Raw genomic sequence first — 20,098 nt, forward strand, 5'->3', positions numbered from 1 at the left:
AGTTTGCAACTGCACATGGGGACAAAGATCGTACTTTTTGGAGAAATGTCCTCTGGTCTGATGAAACAAAAATGGCCATAATTGCCATAAAGACCATCGTTATGTTTTGGAGGAAAAGGGGGGAGGCTTGCAAGCTGAAGAACACCATCCCAACCATGAAGCACGGGGGTGGCAGCATCATGTTATGGGGGTGCTTTGCTGCAGGAGGGACTGGTGCACTTCACTTCCGCTAACTAGCTAGCCATTTCACATCGGTTACACTTAGGGTTGTTGTCCTGATGGAAGGAGAACCTTTGCCCCAGTCTGAGGTCCTGAGTGCTTTTCCCGAGTCTGAGGTCCGGAACAGGTTTTCATCAAGGATCGCTCTGTACTTTGCACAATTCAGCTTTCCCTCGATCTTAACTGGTATCTCAGTCCCTGCCACTGAAAAACATCTCCACAGCATGGTGCTGCCACCACCATGCTTCACCGTAGGGATGGTGCCAGGTTTCCTCCAGATGTGATGCTTGGCATTCATGCCAAAGAGTTCAATCTTAGTTTCATCAGACCAGAGAATTTTGTTTTTCATGGTCTGAGAGTCCTTTAGGTGGCTTTTGGCAAACACTAAGCGGGCTGTCATGTGCCTTTTACTGAGGAGTAGGTCCATCTGGCCACTCTACCATAAAGGCCTGATTGGTACCATTCCCCAGATCTTTGCCTCAAAACAATCCTGTTCCAACAATTCCTTCGACCTCATGGCTTGGTTTTTGCTCTGACATGTGGGACCTTGAATAGACAGGTGTGTGCCTTTCCAAATCATATCTAATCAATTGAATTTACCACAGGTGGACTCCAATCAAGTTGTAGAAACATCTCAAGGATGATCAATGGAAACAGGATGCACCTGAGCTCAATTTCAAGTCTCATAGCAAAGGGTCTGAATACTCACGTAAATTATGTATTTCAGTTTTTCGTTTTTTTTTATACATTTGCAAACATTTCAACACAACTTTTTCGCTTTGTCATTACGGGGTATTTTGAGTAGATTGATGTTTTTAAAAAAAATCCATTTTAGAATAAGGCTGTAATGTAACAAAATGTGGAAAAGGTCAGAGGTCTGAATACTTTCCAAATGCACTGTTTTTGTTGAGTATGAGCAGAATTACTGTCTTACCTTAATTAGGTAACACCTCCAAAAAAAAGGTAATGTGGTTTGGTAAGAAGAATGACCCTCTCCCCACAGCTGTGATTACAACCTCTGAGGGTTTAAAGCTTAAGGTAGTCACCTCATACAAGTACTTGGGAGAATGGCTAGACGGTACACTGTCCTTCTCTCAGCACCTCACTGTAGACTAAAGGGTGATTTCTAATTTATCCATTAAATTTAAATTTTAAAATCAGGAAATCTAATCTAATAGTATGGTCCTTTGGGGGAAGGATTGTTGACATTTATTTGACATTTGTATCTAAAAGCGTAATTGAGAAATAATACCAACTCCATAAAGCAAATATGTGTCATATGAAGCTTTACTGCTTACTCTGAAATATGGGTAGTATTTAGATTTTTCTTACATTATTTTATTAATATTGAAAAATAGAAATATGAATATAGAAAACATGCAAATATTTCTATAAATCGTTGAGCATAATATACTTTATGGGCATATCAATTTTCCAGAGTGAGATCTCTGCTAGTTTTAAAGTTATGGCCCTTTTTCTACAGAGAAATTGGTACAGTAGGCAATGTAACCAATCACAGCCCTCCTCACAGCCCTCCTGTATCATTGCACATCCTGAAAATCACCAACAGAAGGTGACCATTTTTTGTCCATTTTCACATTCACTCAGTTGGTAACGCTTACAACACTTACTGAAATTGAGCGAAACGTGTTGAATATTTGTAACCAGGATTTGACAGTGACTTCTACATTGGACACTGATATTATTGACATTTTGTGAAATTACAATGAAAAAATTCTAAAAAACTAAAATCCTGTGTGTAGCACCTTTAAAGGAGGCCTGGGTAAGGCCAAATTGCTATTAATATGCCAACATTGATTCAATATTTCTCTATTACGCTTTGATACAAAAATCAATATTTGTCAACAATCCTTCCCACACAGGACCTTTCTATGGATTAAAGTTAGTGAAAATCCCCCCAAATCTGGGCCTTTTTTGTCCTGGTTTCATGAGGAATCACCCTATAGTGTTTGAAATCATTCAAGGAGTTAAACAGACCCAAAAAATGAGAAAAAAAGCTTTATTTAAAAGTACAAAAACAGACGTCTATTTACAAGAATAATTTACCTCCTTGTTTTCAATCGAAACAGAAACAAAAAGTATTGTATTTGTACAGGAGGGTATTTCATTAAATGCAAAGAGTAAATAAATGAATGTAAATAAAATAATTTAGATGTTGAAAATACAATTCAGGGAAAATCAATCAAATAAATATTGAAGTTCAAATAAAATACAAACTAGTAGCAGAGTAATGAAAGGTCACGAATGGTACGGTTTCTCTTCAAAGTGCTGCCTCATTATTATTTTATTTACACTCACCATCAGCTAGAAAGCGGTATAATAGAACTATCATCATGCCTCATTAACTACCACAAACTAGACAAATTAGCATATAATCTAGTGTCGTTGTGGCTGTGCATTAAAACTTGAGATCCCATTCATTGTGAAAGTCCACACGATAACTTTTTTTTTTTTTATAGTTAACATACAATTGTGTGATACAAGGTGGAAGATGGTGAGTGAAAGTATAACATCCATTGTATTACAACTGTTATTCTTTCACCCGCCACCACCTTGTTTACTCATTTGAATGTTGACGTATACAAAGTACTAATTTGGAGCAGCATACTTTATATGTCATGGAACTGTTTTACAAATGTATAAGTACATCTGCTGAACATAGGACATTTAACATGTATGCTCTGTGTGCATTTATGGCAAATAGCTTGTAGTACTGACAGAGCAAATATAGGAAAGATGTGTAGGCCTACACAAAACATACTGTAGATATAATCAGGTGAAGAATATACAATCATTTAACCGCGGCAGCCTAAAAGGCAACATATAGCAAAACGTACAAGATAAACATTTAAAAGTGCCCACTTGGTTTCTGAACCATCTATCCAATTTCCTTACCGTTGCATTATAATGGCTCATATCAGAAAAGATGCAATCAACCATGGCAGAAATACATCTTATCTACATTGCCCTCTAGTTGCTAGCAGTTTCATTCATTACAGTGCCCTGTGCATATGAATTTGCCGTAGTCAATGTTCAATCCAACTCTAGGAGCAAAGTTATTTTTCTTTCTAGATCGAGGGTACTGAGGGATAACACAGCCACCTGCTGTGCAGGAAGAGCATAACTACTAGTGCTTCCATACTCCATCTTCAGCTGGGAGAGCTATGTGTAGATGTGTATGAACCTTTAGTGAGTTTCAATACAACTAGGGAGGAAAATGCAGCTTGGAGTACATAGAAATTCATCTACTTTGTTAGATGTTTATTTTGACACAAAAGTATATGTTTTGCACTCAAATTTGAGTCAGACAGTATGGTGGCTTTGTTTAGAACAGAATTGAATGAAATTTAAAGCAATAACTAACGGATAAAAGTCTTATAAATTGATATGCAATCGGACTACAAAAGTCTCCAAAACAATTTGATCAAAAAGAATGTGCTTATTCACAGCATTTATAAAGACTACCAGCAGAGGTCAGTGTAAAGCTCAGAAAAGGGTGCTAAATAATTAAAGTGTTTTCACTTCAACTGTAATTTCATAACTTGCATTCTGCTGTATATTCTCCTCCAAATTGTAATACTTGTATCGGTTTCATAGCTGTCACAAAAGCATCAACTCAAACTTCAAAAGTCTTGGAGTTTAGCAATGTGATACAAACGTAACTTCCTTATAATAGCATGTGGGCATATGGCAATTAGCTACCAAAGTAAGCCTTTCCTATCAAAATATACCCAATCCACCTACTCTAAAACAATCGTGACTGTAAACACAGACAGCCTAATTTGCAGACTAGCCGAGGGTAGTTTGCAGGTAATAATTATGAACTGACCTTAAAAGACACAAATACAGCTATGAAGTCAGCAGAATAGATTCCTTATGATTTAATTGATCCTATAGATCATAATTGAACTATCCTGCTGAGATAGGCCAGAAAATAAGAATAATTTTACGTCAGGGGACGATTTCAAGATCACACCACTCCCAGGTATTTAATATCCCTATAATAAAGCAACAATTATAGAAAAATACACACATATATAAAGACATGGGAATTAAAGTGTAATAACAAATATACCAAATGAAAACACAAGATGAGAATGATAAGAGCACAGCAATGGCCCTGCCTGAAATAGCAGAGGGTCATGCAGCAGCAAAGTCCCTCTTAGTGCTCTTTACAGCTAAGAAACAGGGGAAGAGGAAAAGTCATGTCCACTGGGGTAAGAGAAAACCTTGACAAGAGCCAACTCTAGACTTCACTCGTGACTAACTTTGATAAGTGCTGAAATGCAAAAACTATAGATTCTAGATAATTATCTAGAACTGAAACTTATACCCTTCATAAAAGCATACTCAACCTGTGCTTGTTTAAGGGTAACATTTGAAGCTAACGTGCCATTGGATTTGGTCATGACACCATTCCTAGAGTTTTTTTTCTTGAGTTTCATGCCGGGATTCCTCTTACCCAAGAGTCTGTATCGAAAGCATTTATGTTCAATGTCTACTGTTTCAGAGAGTTACCAACACCGGCAGCAGCACTTTCAGACGACCCAACAGTAGGAATGATTTCTAAGAGGACGGAGTTCTCAATGCAAAGTGACAGGAGGCAGTTGAGAGCTTCAATTGTCCTTCTCTGGCATTGAAACAAATAGAGGCTCTAGCTTAAGTCTGTAATATACAGGAATCCATTGAATTGCATTTCATTTGTCAAGGCAGCTCCCATTATCACTACATCCAATATGGATTACCTACCATGAAATATGGCATAGCATGGAGAGGAAAGCTCAGAGGCAAAAGATCATAGGTAAGTGCTTGTCTTATTATCATAAAATAAATATGCCACCCGTGGCAATAGTTATAAACTAGCTGCAACTTTAGCAATTCTGGGATAGACCACAAACTATGATCAGCATCATACAATCTCCCATTGCTAAAGTAATACCAGAATGGACTGCGGTATTTCCCAAAAAGATGCTTCAGGTATCCTATGATTTTAGATGTAAATTTGCAGCTATATGATTTAACATTTGCGAACCAAGTGATTTTGGTACTTTTACACCGTGACCTAACAGTTTCATAGTAAGTGCCGTTCAATGATCTGTCATTTGTCTGATGTAGCCTAATTTGTATTTTACTTGTACTGTAGATTTAGTTCCTCACAGCTGTAAGGAGGATAACCCATGATTATGTTTGTATTCTTTTATGTAGGCTATGCTATAATGCTATATACCTGCAAGTCTAATCTACAGTCTAAACCAGATAAAAGTTTTCCAATGTCAAAAGGGCCAGGTTCATCCAGCTAAACATGCTTGGTCAGTTATCAATTTTTTTTTTTTACGGTTTTCAAGCTGCCCTTGAAATTGGAAATATTAAAGCTTAAAATATTGAACATACTGTATAAGAGTGACAAAAAAATGGAATATTACTGAGAGATCAATCCGAGATCAGTTTAAGGCAAAAGCTTCAATGCCTCAATTTTCATTACGACATTAGTATATGCTTTCATATAAAGAAGAAAGAAGGCTTTTAGGCTTAGATCAGCATTTTTTTGTTTGTTATTTTAAATATTTATAATGTATTAATACGGTAATTATTACAATAATATATTACTTTATACTCTGTAAATGCAAGATACCACAGGCATCAGAGCTGTCTCAGACCAGTGCTGCCATCGCGATGTATAATATCAAGTATCCACTCACACTGTAGTATGAGCTAATCTCTGCCATCAGTCAAGGAGAGAGGGTCAGAGAGGCCCAATGCCCTGCCGGTGCTGGGGAGGGTGTAGCACAGTGCACAGACAATGTAGATTATGTACAGTATGCGAGAGAAAGAGAAAGAGAGTAGAGAATGAATGCAGCATCATGTTGTTATCATCACACAGAGCTAGTGGCCACCCCACCCCCTTCCCTCAGTCTAATTACTGAGCTTCCTCTCAGCATGGGTCAGGTGCCATTGGTTTCAGGCTGGATCGGATCGGAACCGGTAAGGACCAGGCAGGACGGGGAGACAAGAGCTCAGTCCTGTCACAACTAGGAGGGAGCTGAGAAGGAGGTTGGGCTGGAGTTGTGGTTGTTTGTAGACTTGATGATGGTGATGACGCTGGTGGTGGCCACCTTGCCTGGTGAGAGAGGCCCGCAGGTGACAGTCCGGGTGAAGCACTGCAGGGCCTCATACTTGGCTCGCAGGGCGTCCAGCTCCAGCCTCATGCTGGCGTTCTCCCGGGCCAGCTTGTCTACCTCGTGCTGCAGATCCTGCTTCTGCCTCTCCAGCTCCTCCTTCTGGGTGACCCGCTTGATGCGGCAGCTGGCGGCATAGCCGCGGTTCTTCAGGGTCCTCCGCCGCTGCTTCAGCCGCACCACGTCCTCCTTGGTCAGCCCGCGCAGGTGTGTGTTGAGCTCGCGAACCGACATGGCCACCAGCTTGTCATCACAGAGGGCCGGAGCATTCTCACCCACCTCCTTCTTAACCTGCAACAGAGACAGCCATTGATGAGATTCTGGACCTTTCCTGAACTCATCATTCACATTAAAAGATACAGTGTACGAATACAAAATTACCTTTAAAGTCTTGTTTCCTTTAAACTGAGTCGTCATACCCTGCATGCATAAACTGGCCAGAATCCCACAGACGTCACACTGCAAAACAAAGGGGAAATTGTGATTGGAATAAAATAAAATAAATGTATTCAAATATATTTGTATGCATAATGTAGTGTATTCGTTGTGAAATTAAAGTGTTATGAGTGTAGCCAAGTTCAGATAAAGCCATCCTAAGAAGCCACTCCCCTTTCCTAAGAAATATATTGAAGAGATCCCACAACAACATTCCTGAGTTAGTTACGTCATCTGTAACCAGCTCAGTAGATTTTCTAGTAACAGAGACTGCCAGCAGAGGTCAGCATCACACTGAAAGATGACAATGAATACACAGACTGTTGGGCAAACCTGTTTACTTGCTGCTGTAGGGAGGGCCCTCACAATGTAGTTCACTAGACCGTAGCAAGACCGCAAGAATAGAAACAGGTCAGCTCTCACCACACGGCTTGTCTGAGCCCTCTGCTTAGAAACTGGGCATGGCCTATTTTGATCAAAATTGCTTTTAGAAAAAGACCTATCTGAACACTACAGTGAAACGCATGCCTTTGTGACTACTGCCATGGCCAAAGAGAGAGAGAGAGAGAGAGAAAGAGAGAGAGAGAGAGAGCTGCTGTGTGCCTGACTGAATAAAGGCCCACATTCTCCCAGGGCTCCATTTCAGCACCCTGACTTGCTCCCTCTGCGATGGCTGCCATGGAAACGCCCTGAAAATGGGTTTGGGAGTATAGTCACATGGTCAGCCAAAGGGTAAACAAGTCTCACTCATAACCCTGTCATACACATGGTAGACATTACAAGGGCAGGTCAGTTTGAAGAACTTTAAGTGAGGATCACCAATAGTTTAGGGAGTGTGTACAATAACAGTCTCATAAACTCTGAACATTGGCTCCTATTTTTCACTTCCCTCAGACCTGATGCATAGTCTCTTTTAAGATACAGTACTATTCAACCTAACATGGCCTACATTGACCCGTATGAGTCTCCTCTTTATAACACAGAACAAATGCCTATGTCAACAGTAAAACTACCCAACAGTAAAACTACCCAACAAACACAAGCTTACATTTATGGTCATACTGAACTTTACAGTCCTGTAGATATGTGGGGAATTCCTGAAGATCGTGTGTCACAGAGGAATAGTTTCCCTTACAGTCATGGGTTTATTTTTGTAGTGAGACAATGTACTATTTGGTTTAGGACTTGTCTGCTTGTCTGGCTCGTATTACACTGGGCTTTCCTGAGCTGCTACATGCCCTTATTTAACGCTGCTGGATATATTTAGCTCACTGTGCTGCTGACGCAAAATTCTGCCAGCTAAACAATTTAGGTGAACATGTGATACCTCATTAAGAGGCCAAATATTCCATCCGGCGCTTTGAGCTGCACTTTCTCGAACAAGATACAACAACCCAAAGGGTGAGGTTTTAATGACTATTCCTTTAGGGAAGTTCATCTCATGCCCCTGGAAATAAATATAGATCGCTGATCACAGCAGTTTCTGACAGCTGTTGCTGGGTTGACCTTGTGTTGAAGAGCTGAAGTGGTTGCACTGTATCTACAATAGAAACACTGTTCTTGCATCGAAAGTCTTAGTCAGAGCTCCTAAGTGGAAAGGGGCAGAATGCCAAATGATTGGTCTGATGATAATGGAAAGTTCACTGGCTTTGGCACTGAAGCAGAACAGATCACTAATAAGTTCTTAGTCAGCCATCTGTTTTGCCTTTTGTAAAACCACACCGGAGGTACAGCCTATGCCTGGCCGCATGTTTCTGTAATGAAGGGATACATGAATGTGGAGAGAGGACACACACAATCCTAACTTGGAAAATGAACCAATAGATTCTTCTGTTTTGTGTGGATTTAAGAACCACATGACAACATGTTTGGTGAACCATCACATCTGATACTTGTTTTGGCCATCCCCTTTGAACCTTATTTGAAATTCACTTGGGTTTTCTACTTAACTAAAGGAAACAGAGTAGAGAAAAGCATACAGCATTGCCTTATTTTGGCACATGTATGCAACTTTGAATCCAGCACTACACGACCAGCCAAAAATGTAAGACAACGTTCCAGCAAGTTGGCTGAAAGAGCCTGTTTTGAACCGTTGCATCAGGGGGGAGACCCTGGGTAATATTCCGTGAGACTTGAATATCATGAAATGGGATGGAAAAAGGCCTCCCTCTCCATACACGGGGTGCTCAAGCGTCACAGCTCAGAGGCCACGTTGTTACCTTTAAATTCCTTCTGCATGTGCTCCTCTCTGTTTTTGCAAATGGCACTATGTCGAGCTCTTAAGGTCCCACTTTGCAGCTTTCCTTCTTCCAGAGAGGAAAAGAGAAGTAATGTCCGAAGACCAAATCCCTGTTTTGATGATCTTTCAGGACGAGCAACGGGCACATTTTACAATTCAGTACCGCTTTTGACTGTGCACATTTGACGGTCCTCCAGAAAACTATTTCCCTTTTCACCTTTTTGAGTGCTTCAACTCGTGTCGGAGAAGACCTCAAAGTAAAGCCATAGAAGGTGGCTGAAGTGTGGATAACACAACCACATTCCTGACTGAGCACAAACACAAAGGAAAGAGGCCCCAAGTTTCAATTGGGAGGATAAATATATTCAGAATACATCCTGTGTAATGCACCCATCTCTGAGAGAAGGGCTTAGTCTACTCAGATGAAAAGACGTCGCTGTAAAATCTTATAAATGTCTGGAATTCAGATGCGTCTCATATCTAAGTCTAACAACAGACAGAATGAATCAAGTGTTGACAACTAACAGGGATACAGAGTAGGACTATCCCTAATTTGCATCCTGTAGCACAAACTCCAAAAAGTTCTGGGACACTAAATTCAATGGAGAATAAGAACACCTCCTCCCAGTTGCCCACTGCACTGAGGCTAGGAAACACCGTCACCACTGATAAATCCACGATAATTGAGAATTTCAATAAGCATTTTTCTATGGCTGGCCATGCTTTCCACCTGGCTACCCTTACCCCAGCCAACAGCCCTGCACCCCCCACAGCAACTTGCCCAAACCTCCCCCATTTCTCCTTCACCCAAATCCAGATAGCTGATGTTCTGAAAGAGTTGCAAAACCTGGACCCCTACAAATCAGCTGGGCTAGACAATCTGGACACCCTCTTTCCAAAATTATCCACCGCAATTGTTGCAACCCCTATTACTAGCCTGTTCAACCTCTCTTTCGTATCGTCTGAGATCCACAAAGATCGGAAAGCTGCCGCGGTCATTCCCCTCTTCAAAAGGGGGAGACACTCTAGACCCAAACTGCTACAGACCTATATCTATCCCACCCTGCCTTTCTAAGGTCTTTGAAAGCCAAGTTAACAAACAGATCACCAACCATTTCAAATCCCAATCTGGGAATCCCGAATCTCCGCTATGCAATCTGGTTTCCGAGCGGGTCATGGGTGCACCTCGGCCACGCTCAAGGTCCTAAACGATAACATAACCACCATCGATAAAAGACAATACTGTGCAGCCGTATTCATCGACCTGGCTAAGGCTTTCGACTCTGTCAATCACCACATTCTTATCGCCAGACTCAACAGCCTTGGTTTCTCAAATGACTGCCTCGCCTGGTTCACCAACTACTTCTCAGACAGAGGTCAGTGTGTCAAAATCACAGGGCCTGTTGTCCGGACCTCTGGCAGTCTATGGGGGTGCCACAGGGTTCAATTCTCGGGCCAACTCTTTTCTCTGTATATATCAATGATGTCGCTCTTGCTGCTGGTGATTTTCTGATCCACCTCTACGCAGACGACACCATTCTGTATACTTCTGGCCCTTCTTTGGACACTGTTAACTAACCTCCAGACGAGCTTCAATGCCATACAACTCTCCTTCCGTGGCTTCCAACTGCTCTTAAATGCAAGTAAAACTATATGTATGCTCTTCAACCGATCGCTGCCCGCACCTGCCCGCCCGTCCAGCATCACTACTCTGGATGGTTCAGACTTAGAATATGTGGACAATTACAAATACCTAGGTGTCTGGTTAGACTGTAAACTCTCCTTCCAGACTCACATTAAGCATCTCCAATCCAAAATTAAATCTAGAATCGGCTTCCTATTTTGCAACAAAGCATTCTTCACTCATGCTGCCAAACATACCCTCATAAAACTGACCATCCTACCAATCCTTGACTTCGGCAATGTCATTTACAAAATAGCCTCCAACTCTCTACTCAACAAATTGGATGCAGTCTATCACAGTGCCATCCGTTTTGTCACCAAAGCCCCATATACTACCCACCACTGCGACCTGTATGCTCTCTTTGGCTGGCCCTCGCTTCATATTCGTCACCAAACCCACTGGCTCCAGGTCATCTCTAAGTCTTTGCTAGGTCAAGCCCTGCCATATTTCAGCTCACTGGTCACCGTAGCAGCACGCATTCCAGCAGGTATATTTCACTGGTCACCCCCAAAGCCTATTCCTCCTTTGGCCGCCTTTCCTTCCAGTTCTCTGCTGCCAATGACTGGAAAAAAATTGCTAAAATCCCTGAAGCCTCATATCTCCCTCACTAACTTTAAACATCAACTGTCAGAGCAACTCACAGAGCATTGTACCTGTACATAGACCATCCAACTACCTCATCCCCATATTGTTATTTATTCTTTTGCTCCTTTGCACCCCAGTATCTCTACTTGCACATTCATCTTCTGCACATCTATCACTCCAGTGTTTAATTGCTAAATTGTAATTACTTCGCCACCATGGCCTATTTATTGCCTTACCTCCCTAATCTTACCTCATTTGCACACACTGTATATAGATGTTTTCTATTGTGTTATTGACTGTATGTTTGTTTATTCCATGTGTAACTCTGTGTTGTTGTTTGTGTCGCACTGCTTTGCTTTATCTTGGCCAGGTCGCAGTTGTAAATGAGAACTTGTTCTCAACTGGCCTACCTGATTAAATAAAGGTGAAATAATAGAAATAATACAAATAAATAACTTAGTTAGACAACACTTAAGTTTCCCTGATGAGAGAGGGAGCATTTACATACAAAGTGGTGGCTAAACAGATGGAAAATATAAACTATTTTCTGGCCACAGGAAAGGCCTGATGATTTCAGCACCATATTTCATCAGCTCACGTAGTCCAGATCATGAGGAAATTACTCATCGTATCAAAGCACACAAGTCCAACTGACAACATTACAGTAGGCTACGGATGCAGCCCAACTGCTAATAATCACTGTTCTCTGCCCAATTGAACTCGGTTGCAAAAAGTGAACATAAACTTTGTCATAGTTTGTTGTTTAGTCATTCAGTGTAATTGACATTAATGACTTACTCAAAGCTTGAGCCAAGAACTAGGGCTATAGCTTTGCTAAAATACTTGAGAATGAGTTTTACTATGGTGCATATTAAATCAGCACCACAGTATCAGCCCAGGCAGTAACCATTAATAATGGACAAATAACTGCCTTTTAAGCACTGATCGTGACCTGGCTAGATAAACAAACTAATAAGCTGCAGGCCTGTTATGGTATTAGTCCAGAGACAATGTGTGAAACGTGACTCCATTTAGTTTTTGTCATTCAGACATCAGCTCAAATTCAAATCTGTGTGCTTGGTTTATGACAGGTACTGCTCTGAGGCCTGACGTTTCGCTAAAAATAAACAGCACATCAAAGAGCTGAGTGCTCAGGTCCTAGTGATAGATGAAGTGTTGGCTTGTCTTGGCTGCTTTTTTTCCTTCTCTTTTCTATTAGTTTTGGAGTTTGGGTTCGGTGGAAAACAGACGCGCTAAGTTACTCTGAGAGCAGAGAGAGCTTGATGGAGCTCCCCCCTGTTCAGAATGTCTCCTCTGTTTTCTCAGGGAGTTGGGGAGGAGAGCCTTCTCCAGACTATGCTGTGGTGGTGCACTCTGCTCTGCACTCCAGCGCAGCACATTTGGAGGGATGTTATGTAAAGGAAATGGAGAGCATAGCCGAGCCATGAGTCATGCTGTTTACTGGTAAGAACTAGGACGACCGGCAGGGAATCACACCGTCCCATACTAACGTTTTCTGGAAAATCACGTTGTTTCGCAGGGCAGAAGGAAAAGTGCAGGAAACAGCTGGCATAACCGCCGGAACTTTTTTGCAGAAAAGGGAGGAGAGGTAGATATCTGAGTGAAGTGACTTTCCAGCTGGGGACATAGGGATTCAAAAGAATGCCAAGTACGCACACAGCAAGGACAAAATCTGTCCAGTTATTACCTAACTAAAGCCATTCCATAGTACACATTGAATAACAATGAAGATCAATGAGAAAACAAATTACTATTACATTTTCCAACTTCAAATAACAAAGGAGTTCAGTACTTGTTAAACAAGAGACTTGAGATTACATCAGCAGGAGAAAAACGACAGTCATTAATCCAATCCCAGCTCTCCATTAAGTTGTTAATATTCTTATTCAGTCTGCATACCCAAGTTCTCAGATGTAAAAGTGAGAAAGTTTCAGACATTTCTCCTTGTTTACCACCTAATACCATAATTACAAAAACAAGGCACTTTACTCGAGACGATCCCTCCACACAGTGTGGCGAGAGCATTGGTCTGAGATCCAGGGAGTCATTCAGAGAAGCAGGAATGGGCTGGGTGCAGATCCTGGTGGTTGGTACAACACAGGCACCTAAGGGGCACTTGTGGAGAGATGCCAATGTATATCTCTCCATGTTTCAGTGTAAACTTGTTAAGAGGACTGTTAATCTGTACATGTAATACAGTACTGTAAATATTTGTCATCTGTCATGTCTGTGTAATTCTTATGACATGGTCTTTGCCTCTAGAAATAAATGATTAGAACACATAGTAAGGAAATGAAGTTACACGTTTCACAGTTAAAAAGGAAGTTTACACATAAAAATATCTGACTTGGGTTTCCTTTTGAGTCATACCTTTTCACTAACCACAGTAATTTCACTTTCACAACACACTGCAAAACCCACAATGAGTACAGGGGGTGGAAGAGAACCCTCAATACTATGAAAACTGTGGGCAACATTAACCATTATGAGTATGTATACATCATATTGTCATGCTGAAATGTTGGGTATGGAAGTGAGAGAGCAGAAGATGATAAACCCTCTCTCTCCTCCAGACATCACATTGGGAACCAAGCCACATGTTAACCTCATGACAGAGCATAGATATGATGCACTTGGTGTGGGAGGTCACCACCACCACCACATATACCTCATCAACAGTGACTCAGGACATAGGCAGCCTCTTAGACGAGGTTTCAAGACCCTCATACACTGTGGAAAGTTTTGGATGAGAACGGACTCCTCTCATATTTTCCATATAAATCACAATGACAGTAAAGGTCAAATGTCCAAGAATATGATCCCAGTCTGGAGACATGCAGTCAGCACCAAAATATGAAATTGATAAGGATTTATCTTTGTTTATTCTATAAAGCTGGGCCACGGGACAGAGGCAGAGACAACAGTCAGCGTAGCAACAAGCTTTTTGTGTGTGTGTGTCATCTAAAAATGATTGCTTTGACAGCAGGCCCATAGATTCAATTTCATATTGGCCTGTGACACTGTGGCTTCCAAACGAGATTCTGCTGAACCACTGACTATGGCACTCTCTCTACTGTCAAACCAGGGTATAGGATAAAGAACGAAATCACTGATACAGCACTAACAATGTGTCTTTGGGAATGTCTACAGTAGTATTCAATAGGACACAGCACCACACTAGACACTAGCCTTCAGAAAGTATTCATACCCCTTGACTTATTCCACAAATATTGTTGTCTTACAGCCCGAGTTCAAAATGGATTAGATTTTTCTCAACCATTTACACACAATAGCCCACAATGGCATGGTGAAAACATGTTTAGACATTTTTGCTAATTAATTGAAAATTAAATATCTCATATACATACAGTACCAGTCAAAAGTTGGGACACACCTACTCATTCAAGGGTTTTTATTCCTTGAATGAGTAGGTGTGTCCCAACTTTTGACTGGCACTAAGTATTCACACCCCTGAGTAAATACTTTGTCAAATCACCTTAGGCAGCGATTACAGCTGTGTCTTTCTGGGTAAGTCTCTAAAGCCTTGTTCACACTGCAGGCTTTAAGGCTCAAATCAGTTGTGTTCAGACAGAAGTCATTTGCTGACATGGCTACGCTTGTTGTCATACTCCCGACGGGTGTGTGCATGGTGGTGTAGGCTGATTGATGGTGGCGCTCGTGCTTCCCATCACTCTGAAGTTATGTAGTAAGCTAAGGTGAAAATGCCTGCCATGGATGTTTCCCAGTTGCTTGAATGTTAAAAATCAGTGTAAGAACACTTAAATCCTCAAAGGATAGGATGACCCATCTTTCAAAAGAAGTCCTTTTTGGCTATCCATGGCAGTCAACTAGCTAGCTAGGTAGCTGTTTAGCACATTCACTAATTCGTTTGTAAACAATTAACAAGCTAATTAGCTACCACGTGTTCTTGTCAAACTGTCAACAGAGTAGCTCGCAAGCAACATGATATGACCATTCAGACAAGTCACACGGCCACCAATCAGATTTGTATCGGACTTCAAACCAGCTACGAAGGTGGCTTGAAATATCCGACTCCATGTGGAGTTCAGACTGCAGGAAAAATAACAGATTTGAATCAGATATGCAAATAAATAGGATTTGAGACTTCAAACTGCCAATGTGAACACGGCTTAAGAGCTTTCCACACTTGAATTGTGCAACATTTTCCCATTATTATTTTCAAAATTATTCAAGCTCTGTCAATTTGGTTGTTGATCATTGCTAGATAACCATTTTCAGGTCTTGCCATAGATTTTCAAGTAGATTCAAGTCAAACTGTAACTCTGCCACTCAGGAACATTCACTGTCTTCTTGGTAAGCAACTCCAGTGTAGATTTGGCCCTGTGTTTTAGCGGCGTTAGGAAGGACATCTGTATCTTTGTAGTGACTGGGTATATTGATACACCATCAAACGTGTATTTAATAACTTCGCTATGCTCAAAGTTATTTTCAACATCTACTTTTTTATTTTTTACCCATCTACAAATAGGTGCCCTACAAATTGGAAAACCTCCCTGGTCTTGTATGTGTGGGTTGTAGCGATTAAGTAGCCATTCAAAAATCATGTTAAACACTATAGAGTACCGCAGCATGAGTCATAATATCCATAAAGGCTAACGGTCAAACAGGGAAATGGTTCCAATCCTTTTTCCACCATACATTTTTCCCATTGGGGATTTTAGAAACACTTAAAATAAGGGCTGTGTTTCATTTAGGCTTGCCCTGGCGTGACATTTTAATAACCATGTAAATCTCTCTAGGACATATTTACCCACCAAAAATGAAATGGTAATTCCAGTCTCAGCATGACAATGACCCCGTGCACAAAGCGAGGGCCATACAGAAATGGTTTGTTGAGATCAGTGTGGAATAACTTGACTGGCCTGCACAGAGCCCTGACCTCAACCCCACCGAACACCTTTGGGATGAATTGAAATGCTGACTGCGAGCCAGGCCTAATCGCCCAACATCAGTTCCCCACCTCACGAATGCTCTTGTGGCTGTATTTAAGCAAGCCTTCCCAGAAGAGTGGAGACGGTTATAGCAGCAAAAGGGGGACCAACTCCATATTAATGCCCATGATTTTGGAATGAGATGTTCGAAGAGCAAATGTCCACATACTTTTGGTCATGTAGTGTATTTAGGCATGCCATAACAAGACAATTCAGCTTTTCATTTTTTACTTAACTTGTAAACATTTTTTTTTTAAATAATACAATGTACCCCTTTTACCAAAGAGTACCATCTGTCTTTGCTATTCTGTCTACCAAAATATACTATTGCTTACCTTAGCAGCGCAAACATAATTCCACTTTGACATTAAGGGGCATTGTGTAGTAGACCAGTGAAATCTCAATTAAATTCATTTTAAATTCAGGATGTAACAACAAAATGTGGAAAAAGTCAAGGGTGTGAATACTTTCTGAAGGCACTGTACATTGCAGATTCCATATAATTAACTGAACATAAATCTAACTTCTACAATATATACTACATTTAAGGAAAATAAACACTGCCATACTTGCTGATAATTACAGTAGCCCACACACTTAAGGGCCTTGATATAGGAAAACAAGCAAATTGTATTATTACTCATGTCTGAATCAGGGGCAACGTTTTATAACTCGGCTCCGTCTTCATTATTTTTATCCGCTTTACTATCCTCCTGGTGGTCTATCCCCACACTTTGACTCAGAATTCTAAAACCCAAACCACGTGTTGTTTCCTTCAGTCGTAAATATAAAAGTAGGCTACCGTACGCTATGTGGACAACGATATGGATACAGTAATAGATCTCTGAAAATATTACACATTTTCAAGTTATTAAGAGGCAGAAGTAAAACATTATCATTCAAAATATTACGATGGTTAAATAGATGGAATAAAAAATAAAAACAATTCAGAAAAACACGATTTGTTAAATTGTTACATTTTAACAACTTCAAGAGTGAATAAAGTTAATTTCTGGCGTTACGCTACTCCAACACGTGTCCATACAGCAGAAAAATATTTGTAATGTTTGTAATATTTGTAAATAACCATAAAAGTTTTAACTGAAGTTTAAACTGTTTAAAAGTGTTAAGATGGGCCTAAATAAAATGTACCAAGTACATTGATAACATGTAAATTAAATGTTTGGATAAACCTGATCTTACTTGTTGATACATGCGTAAAATCGAATCTGTCACCGTGATAGGATCAGCAATTTTAGAGAGGAATGTCAAAACATCTCCCAGAAAAGCGCTCGTACCCTCACCTTATGAAAGCGGATATTCTCCGTCGGGAAAGCGTAAAGCTTGTGAAGTTTCCGTCCTATACGGGTTGAAGTTACTTGTCGCAATTCTGAAAGGCGTCCAGCAGTCGAACAGAAATGTATCCCCGTACTAAATTAACTACAAAACAACAACAATGTATCAACATTCCACTCCGTGCTTCCGCAAGCATTCTCGTCACCAATTTCTCGTGACCGCCCCCTCCATTCATGAAAATAACTTTCTGCTGACGTGAACGAGGCGGGAAACTAGGGGAAGCTGGAAATAGACGGGAGACGCAGTTTGCGAATACTTCAGGGAAAATTTGCGAGATAATGTGTAGATTAAATCATTATTATACTAATGATGGCTATCCAACTATAAATAGGCTGTTAATACTTCACAAACAATGTCAGCACATGTTTTAGCTTTTTATATGCCGATTCAGTAATTCCATGCGCACCTGATTGCACAATGTTCGTTTTTCTGGTGACAAAATAACTATTAGAGAATCCCTATCCCATATACTTTCCCATAATTTTACATTAGAGAATTATCATTTTTTGAGGTAATCTGACCCTAAAATTACTGCCTCACTGGTTAATAGAAGAAACAGCGCCATCTGTCTACCAATGTCCTGTCCTTTCAACATTTCTTTTGAGTTTTGGATTTATTATAGGCTGCATAATGTTGAAGGCTCTGAGCCCAACTATAAGCTTGCTTATTCCGCCTTCTTACTAACCACTTACGTTACTGCCCCAAGACCATTCTCATGCAAGACAATATATAGTCGGAGAAGGGTGACAGACATTCTCTTAGGTGAAATGCTTTAGAAAAAAACATGACACATCTCCAAAAATAAACTAGTAGTATCCCCCAACTAAGGACTCCCACAACGTGCTTCTCAGTTGTTCTTGTTGTAAGTCTACAAGAACAAGTCTGGTCATACACTGCATTTTTTTTTTTTAAACAGACAGATCAAATATTCTTCCAAAAATGATTTACTAATTTTAATACTGCATGTTTAAAATGTGTATGTACATGATACACATTAACAGCCTAACTCTAGGGCTCATCTCATTGAACATCCTCAAACTGAGCACAGAGTTGATAAGCAATGCTGACACACCTCAAGGCTGTCAAAAGACCATTTAGTGGCAAAAGATCAGAATTGGGCTGCCTGTGTAAACGCAACCATAGACTGCGCTGCAGAAGTTTGAGATTGGAAAAGGTCAAATTTAAATGGAAGGGTTGTAAATTACTAAATTATATTCATATAATAATCAACTTGCTCCTTACAATATGCCTTAATACATTGGTTCAAATCAGGATGTCTTTAGTGAGGACCTCTCCATTACACTGTAAACAATAAGAAAAAAGATTCCCACTAATTTCCTAGCAAAGGAACTGACTAACTCCCATGGAGTTCACCCACTGTAGCTGGGCCTAGAGCCAGGAGGTTGGTGTATGGTTGTATTTCTGTGGAAGACCATTGCCATGGGTGATTCAACACATGAGCGTTTTCCTCAGTAGAGGCATATGGACTAAATTGTACATTGATGTGCTGGGATCTCTCATGCAGAGTACATTTAAAGTTGATAGCAAATGCAGCTTATGAGATGAGTAATTACTCAAGTTTGTGTTATCGGTGGTTCTCATTCTAAAGCAATGCCCAAACCTGCTTTATTAGAGCACATCTTGTCAACAGAATTAACATCAGGTTATGTTCGCAATAGTTTATATGCGTCTGTAATCCCCCCCTAAGCATTCTTGTAATTAAAAATATAATTGAATGTGCACTGTGGCATGGGATTGTTTGGCTTGGTGTATAGTTGGGCTGTCGGCAATTCATTATTTTATTGATCATGTGGTCGATTTATTAGAAAAATGTGTCCCCTATGTTCCACTCCAGCAGTGTCGAAGCCTTTACCTGAGGCAGGACTTGTCTGTTCATGTCTTTGTTTTGACTAAATCAATATTACACAGTAGTGTACTGGGATATGAAACAATAAAGATCAGAGGAGGTGTTCGCTTTTATGCCCACGATATCCCACCGATGATGTAGGATGCTGAGCTCGGATAAAATGATCTGAGACAAAGAGCCCCCCGACTGTTTACAGAAGGTTGGAAAATGAACCTCCAGTACCCCAACAGACTGTTGATGATTAACATATAAATGATGACTTCACTAACTTCTTCAGTCTAGTTATTAGCAGGGTTGGGGAGTAACTGTTTACATGTAAACTGATTACAAAAAAAGAACTAATCAGTTACGTTATCAGCAATTTTATTTTGTTGAAAAACTAGATGATTACTTCTTAAATTACTTTTAAATTCAGAAAGGATGTTTTCTCAATGACATTCAATTCCTCTTTGTCGTCTTCTAATGCCTCTTAAAGAGAAGGTAATCCAAACATAACTGAAAGTCATCAGATTAGGTTACTGA

General features: G+C 40.4%; 1 protein-coding gene across 1 annotated transcript; it reads right to left on the reverse strand.

Moving 5' to 3' along the window:
• Positions 1-4,224: 4,224 nt before the first annotated feature.
• On the reverse strand, positions 4,225-17,865 carry LOC139565013 (transcription factor MafK-like). The gene is made up of 3 exons (XM_071385009.1): positions 17,658-17,865; positions 6,798-6,875; positions 4,225-6,707 (listed from the first exon to the last, which is right to left on the reverse strand). The coding sequence occupies exons 2-3, from the start codon at positions 6,840-6,842 to the stop codon at positions 6,270-6,272; spliced, it is 483 nt and encodes a 160-aa protein (XP_071241110.1). The 5' UTR covers positions 6,843-6,875; positions 17,658-17,865; the 3' UTR covers positions 4,225-6,269.
• Between the last annotated feature and the right edge of the window lie 2,233 nt (positions 17,866-20,098).

Source organism: Salvelinus alpinus, chromosome 36 (assembly GCF_045679555.1).
Source record: "Salvelinus alpinus chromosome 36, SLU_Salpinus.1, whole genome shotgun sequence".
Classification (NCBI taxonomy): Eukaryota; Metazoa; Chordata; class Actinopteri; order Salmoniformes; family Salmonidae; genus Salvelinus; species Salvelinus alpinus.

Excerpts from the sequence above, each read along its gene's own strand:
- LOC139565013 (XM_071385009.1), bottom strand. The coding sequence starts at position 6,842 with ATGCAGGGTATGACGACTCAGTTTAAAGGAAACAAGACTTTAAAG. Across the intron at positions 6,708-6,797 it reads AAGGAAACAAGACTTTAAAG|GTTAAGAAGGAGGTGGGTGA; the intron begins GTAATTTTGTAT and ends TCTCTGTTGCAG.